The 6,000-nt window shown below is 43.3% G+C and overlaps 2 protein-coding genes across 4 annotated transcripts in view; one reads left to right on the top strand and one right to left on the bottom strand.

Annotated features, from left to right (window-relative positions):
- Positions 1-1,302: 1,302 nt before the first annotated feature.
- Positions 1,303-2,726, top strand: sec61g (SEC61 translocon subunit gamma). The gene is made up of 4 exons (XM_027028814.2): positions 1,303-1,411; positions 2,116-2,219; positions 2,328-2,430; positions 2,577-2,726. The coding sequence occupies exons 2-4, from the start codon at positions 2,126-2,128 to the stop codon at positions 2,584-2,586; spliced, it is 207 nt and encodes a 68-aa protein (XP_026884615.1). The 5' UTR covers positions 1,303-1,411; positions 2,116-2,125; the 3' UTR covers positions 2,587-2,726.
- Positions 2,655-6,000, bottom strand: part of tpk1 (thiamin pyrophosphokinase 1) — a 57,128-nt gene continuing 53,782 nt past the window's right edge. For all 3 annotated transcript variants that reach the window (XM_027028810.2, XM_027028811.2, XM_027028813.2), the window contains exon 9: positions 2,655-2,937. In XM_027028810.2, coding sequence (XP_026884611.2) covers positions 2,798-2,937 — 140 coding nt within the window. In that variant the 3' untranslated portion in view covers positions 2,655-2,797. The remainder of the gene's footprint in view (positions 2,938-6,000) is intronic.

Genomic DNA, 6,000 nt, shown 5'->3' with positions numbered 1-6,000 from the left:
GTGCGCGTGATTGTTTTACAGCTGCCTGCAGCCTGTAATTATCTGCAAATATTACCAACCCATAACGATTTACAGTTTAATTCAGAGAGGGATTAACAAATTGCAGGCTGCAAACAGTAATGTGGAGCAATAAATATGAATAAACAGGCTAATTAACTGGTCTACACCAATAAATCAAGAAACACTGTTTAGACTCAAATGCTTTTCATGAAAAAGTAACCTATATTTTATGCACTTTCTCTTATTGTATTTTTCTCTTTAGTTAATTATTTTTTATATTTCATAATGTAATTTGTTTTTATTTAAATAAACTATATTTAATTATATTTAAATGAATTGTTTTAATCTTTTCGTGTGACGATGGTGATTATTTTGCTGTAATTCCCTACTTTACCTCAAGGTGGCTCCAAATCCCGCTCTCTATAAACGTTGTAGAGGCTCCGAGCATAGGTAAAATCTTTCATAAATATATGCGCAATTTCCCGCGAAGTATTTATTTATAAATCCCAGTTTCAGCATGGGAATTTGCGTACACACAATTCGACACCGTTTTTGTGTATATACAGCATTTATTTACTAGGCCCCAGGGTATTTACCCAACACGTTTGGACCAGATGGTGTTCAGAACAACTGCAGGGCATGTTGTTTGTTGTTCTCTACACATTAACGGAAACATATGGACACAGTTTTCAGACTTTCCTAGTAACCGGCGGGCAACCCCTGCGTGGTAGTCCCACCATGCATTCAGTGCATGTCTTTAACAATGACCTGCACGCAATGTCCAGCACCTTAGTGGAAAAGGTCCATACAACTCTGAGTCTATTGGCCAGAGAACAGTCCTTCAACTAAACGTAGAAACAACTGTATCTTATCACATCCTCTATGTGCTGCCACGACAGAGACTCCTGATGAGTTTCCACAAAACCACTAATCCCAGAAAACCAATCCACTAATCCTAGAAAACATTTGGTTGGCTAGTTGAGTTCTTTGGCAAGGGCACAAGAAATGGTCTCTAGGCATCTTCATAAAAGATCATTTCTTCGGTTAACATGGCAACTTCTCCTGTAACAACACTGATTTTATACCATGATCAGACCATAAGCATTTGGATTAGTTCAGTTGTTCCTTTCTTATTTAATTAACTTTGATTATTATTTATATTTGATTATTATTTATATTTGTGTAGTCTTTTATTCATAGCGGAGGCCGGACTACGAGCAAAACCACGCGTGTGCATTCGCTACCCCGCTGCTGTTGAGTACTCCCTACGATAGAGGGCGCTGCTGCGGCACCCTCGGCTCTGGCGGGGCCCGTACTGCGCATGCGTCCGCCTGCGCCTCGTCAGCCTTGTCTTGGCTGAGTCGCAGCGCTACGTGGATTCGCACAGTCTCTCCGTGACTCTCTAACGCAGGTGAGTGTTCGCTCTTTTCTCTTTCAGCGTTGGTTTCTCATCACGTTCGTTGAAACTTGTCTCACGTATGAACGAAACGTGCGTAGCCAACTAACTTCTCTCTCAGTCGTCGACCGTAACTGCCCCGAGGTAAACATGGCCTTCACCCTGCTAGCGGGTCTAACATGGCCAGATTGAGGCAGTGGAGCTTTATATATACACCACTTACACACTACTTGCTATGTAGCGTTATAACCTATATGCGCTACTTAACTACTCAACAAGCCTGGTAGAAGACAGCTTTTTACTCGAGCGACCAGTAAGCAGTCAGCTAACGTTAGCTAAGCTGACTAGGTCTAATGGAGCTTGCTGGGGAGTTAAATGTTCAACCAAGCGGTCAGAACAACCTGGTAACATTTAAATTTACATTTACAGCATTTAGGTGACTCTTTCTGTCCAAAACGACGTACAGTTATGCCTGAGTACAACTTGAGCAATTGAGGGTTAAAGGTCTTGCTCAGGGGCCCAACAGCGGCAGCTTGGCAGTGGTGGGGCTTGAACCAGCAACCTTGGTAACCAGTGGAGTGGCTCCAAACACGAAGACCAGGCTGCTTCTCCACTCGTTTGCAGAAGTGGTGCTTTGTGGTGATGTGTGCAGGTCTTCTTCCCCCCCCCCCCCCCCTGCTTTGGTGATGTGTGTAGGTCTCTCTCTCTCTCTCCCATAGCCACATCAACATGGACCAAGTGATGCAGTTCGTGGAACCAGGTCGGCAGTTCGTGAAGGACTCGATCAGGCTCGTCAAAAGATGCACCAAGCCAGACAGGAAAGGTCAGCCAGAGCTCAGAGAGGAGCTCCTCCAACCAGCTGTTTGCTGTAGACCGGCGTAGGTGGTCTTTCCCCGCGGGTAATCTGTCTCTGCGCTTTGTCGTGATGTAGAATTTCAGAAGATTGCCATGGCAACAGCGATCGGGTTCGCCATCATGGGCTTCATCGGGTTCTTCGTCAAACTGATCCACATCCCCATCAACAACATCATCGTGTAAGTCACTAAACAAACAGCACCACTTAACACACAATTTATTGCATTTATTTTTCGTTTGATGCATAAAGTGGATTTTGAACGTATTAATGAATCATAAAAATGCCATTGTGTGCTGTGGCTGAAAGTGGAATTTCCTTTTGCAGGGGCGGCTGATTCGTCTGCCTGCCGAAGCAATTTGGAACTCGAAAGCATGAAACAGTGTTGTGTGCTGGACCATGGGGAAAGCTGTAAATTCATTCTTTTTATTTGAAATGTTTTTTTGGCTGTGTTAATAATAAAAAGACCAAACCAAAGATGACTGTTCATTTCAGAAGGCTACTGGCTGCAGTAGGCAGAGGCTGGGCGCCCTGGTGCGTGGCTTGCGTTACTGCTCCTTAATTCCCATGCTCCACAGCAGAGGCCTGTCTGTGAAGACTCTCACAGGGTTTCTCCCCTGCTGTGGGTCGTGCTCCTCGTAGGTGTTCGATGTACTGACGAGCTTTCCAAACTCCAGCACATCCTGATCTGGGTATGGGAAAAGGCAAAAGTCATCATTCACTCACCTTCTGCGTTTGTAAGATTCAGCTTCTTTTCAAATGTACCATGTTTTAATATAATGTGCCTTAGTACAAAAAGAAGTGAGTATTTTATTATAACAGGGAAGAAAAAATGAAAACAGATTTAAATCTAGAAATAATAAACAAGGTTTTTAAATTAATCTTTTGTTTCCATATGATAGTAATATTTAAGTGATTAAGTGTTTGCAAAATGTATGTAGCCTTGTGTTGTAGTTGGTATGTTAACGCTTAAGAGGTAGAGGAGCACCTAGAATTGAAAAGACATTAATTCCACACATTGTTACCTGGCTGGTGAATTAGGCAACCTATTCACATTAAAACAATCCAGACATTTCACCTTTAATTCACTGTATCATACTTCTGGTGGGTTGAAAGTTTAGATGCACTAAACTGAATCTCTAAATAGTCTGAAAGATTTCACACTCCTTAGCTGATGAGCTGAGGATGAACATGTGTACAAATAAACCCATGAACATAAAAATGCTACACATCATTTGGAAGGCAAGTGAAAATCAACACTTGAGGCTGAACAGACTTTGGTCCACGAGACGACAACAAAGGAAAGCAGTGCAGGCATCCAGTATCTACATCTGCCATTACAAAAGTCCTCCATCCAAGACTGCAAGTGATCACCAAGAACAAAAACTTGAACTGTTTGGCCACAATGATCATGCATGAAGGAAAAAGATTAAAAGATTATAATCTAAAGAACAACACTCCGACTGTGGAGTATGAGTGTGACACCATCAATGTGGGGGTGTTTTACTGGAACCGAAACTGCTGAATTCACAAAATACATGACGCAGGAAAAAAACCTAGATTTGGGGAACCTGACTCAATTTACATAACATTACACACTCTGTACTGTCAAGTAGGCTGCATGGAAACAGCAGTCGAGTAGTAAGAACACATTAATGCGTCTTAAATGCGTCATTTATCTAAAATGTATCAGATTCACAAAACAGATTGGAATTCCTAAAATATATATATACCCAAACACATTTTCTATATTATTTTGCAAAGCTCGTTAATGAACCCTTTATCAGAGGCCTCTGTCCTGTCCCTGGGTTTACTGCTCTACTTTGCGCTAATCCACTAGAGGGCAGTCTTAATTCAACTAAGGTCCACAACATGATTTTGATTTACAACACACTAGACTCATTTTGGGGGTCAGGATGAGAGCCTTATTTTGGTCATTGCCGGTCCATGAATGACACCCTGATTTACACACATTCAAGCAGCACCTTTAGACCAGAATGCTAAAACTTGGTCCCAAATGGGGCTTCCGGTAGGACTGTGATTTAAAACATCCCTTTAAAGGCAAAATGACTTAAAGACAAAAAACAAAGCAAAGCCCTCACTTAAATCCTATAAATGAACTGAAAAAGCAGGTTTTTAACAAGGAGGTTCACAAACCTGACTGAGTTCCGCCAGTTCTACCTGAAACACTTAATCTACCCCAAGCACACAACTGCCACCAAATGCTAACAAAGTGTATGTACGTTTTGACCAACTCAAAATCTGATACAAACACACGCACAGAGAGACAGAGACAGAGAGAGAGAGAGAGAGAGAGAAAGAAAGAAAGAAAGATAGATAGATATTCAAAACATGTGAAGTACACCAGGTTTCCAGAGAAACCGACATTTCAGACAGAGGTCCTTCATCAGCTGTAGAAGTAAAGGTCAACCGGTACGAAACTACACAGTGACACCTGCTGGTGAGCCTGTGTAGTGACAACATAAAGCTGGGCAGTGGAAGCTCCTGGTGAAGGTACTGGACTAGTAATCAGTAGGTTGCCAGTTCAAACCCCACCACTGCCAGGCTGCCACTGTTGGGCTCCTGAGCAAAACCCTTAACCCTCAATTACTCAAGTTGTATTCAGTCATAACTGTAAGTTCCTTTAGATAAAAGTGTCAGATAAATGTATCGTTTGTTCTTTTTAAGATGAGGAATGGCAGATAGGAACACTCGTGACAAATTGTGCCATAGATATTCAATAACTCAGAAACACATTTTCCTTTGGCTGACTGTGAAAAAGTGTACTCAGAATCAGGAAGTGTTGTTTTATATAGACTGTTAAAACATGAGAGTTAATCATTCACATTTGCAGCGTTCAGCAGAGTTTTAACCAGAGCGGATTACATCACTGCTGGATGTCAGTGATCCAGTGCTGATGTTCAGGCCTGAGCCAAGTGATCCACTGTCAGTGTCAGGCACCAGGGCAGGAAGCACACACCATCAGCGTGTCAGCACTTTGTTCTGATTGGTGCATTTAACACAAAACACTTAGGTGTGTTTTCAAGAAGTGTCTACAGCTGGTATGTGAAGACTCTTCTGCACCACCTGTGTTCCAGGGCAGGCGCGAGTCTTGAGCTCTCCTGGGGCTCAAAGTTTGCGCGGTGTGGCGCAGGATTGGACGCTGCCTTCTGGGGTCTTCTGGGACTACAGACATCAGGTCTCCAGAAGATGAGGCACGAGGAGATGAAGAGCTACGAAGGGAAGGGGCCAAACTGTAACGCCAAACAGGAGAAACGACGTCAGGTCTTCAACCCTGGGCCGAGCGAGATGGCTTTCGGGGCAAATTGCACGCAGGTGTTGTGCATTCTGTTACACTCTGCTCTCTCTCTCTCACTCTCTCTTTTCCAGGCTCTTCTCTGTTGGCTCCAGTCCACATCTTGCTCCTCTACTCAGAGTTCACATCATGTTCTAGTCCGTGTGTGGCCACCTTCACCTTGAGAGTCTCGTGAGTCCTACATCACGTTCTCAGGAACTGAAATGTTCAGCACTGGCCAACTTGAACTCAAAACGTGGAGCGCTTGGGGAGCTCTCAGAAGAGTAGGTGAGATTTCGGTCTGGGTATGCATGTTTGTGTATATAGCAGTGCAGCTGCGCTGGGACGAGCTCTCCAAGAGACATGCTGAGATTTCAGCGCAAACCTAAACAGAAAATACTGGAGGAAAAAAAAGAAGCCAGACACGCCGAGGATCAACAATACCACTTTTGATCT

Source organism: Electrophorus electricus, chromosome 5 (genome assembly GCF_013358815.1).
Source record: "Electrophorus electricus isolate fEleEle1 chromosome 5, fEleEle1.pri, whole genome shotgun sequence".
Taxonomy (NCBI): domain Eukaryota; kingdom Metazoa; phylum Chordata; class Actinopteri; order Gymnotiformes; family Gymnotidae; genus Electrophorus; species Electrophorus electricus.
Note: the sequence above shows the minus strand (reverse complement) of the source record. Positions and strands in the feature narration are given on the sequence as shown.

Coding starts and splice junctions, on each gene's coding strand:
- sec61g (XM_027028814.2), top strand. CDS start 2,126: ATGGACCAAGTGATGCAGTTCGTGGAACCAGGTCGGCAGTTCGTGAAG. Junction 2,220..2,327: donor CACCAAGCCAGACAGGAAAG/GTCAGCCAGAGC, acceptor GTCGTGATGTAG/AATTTCAGAAGATTGCCATG.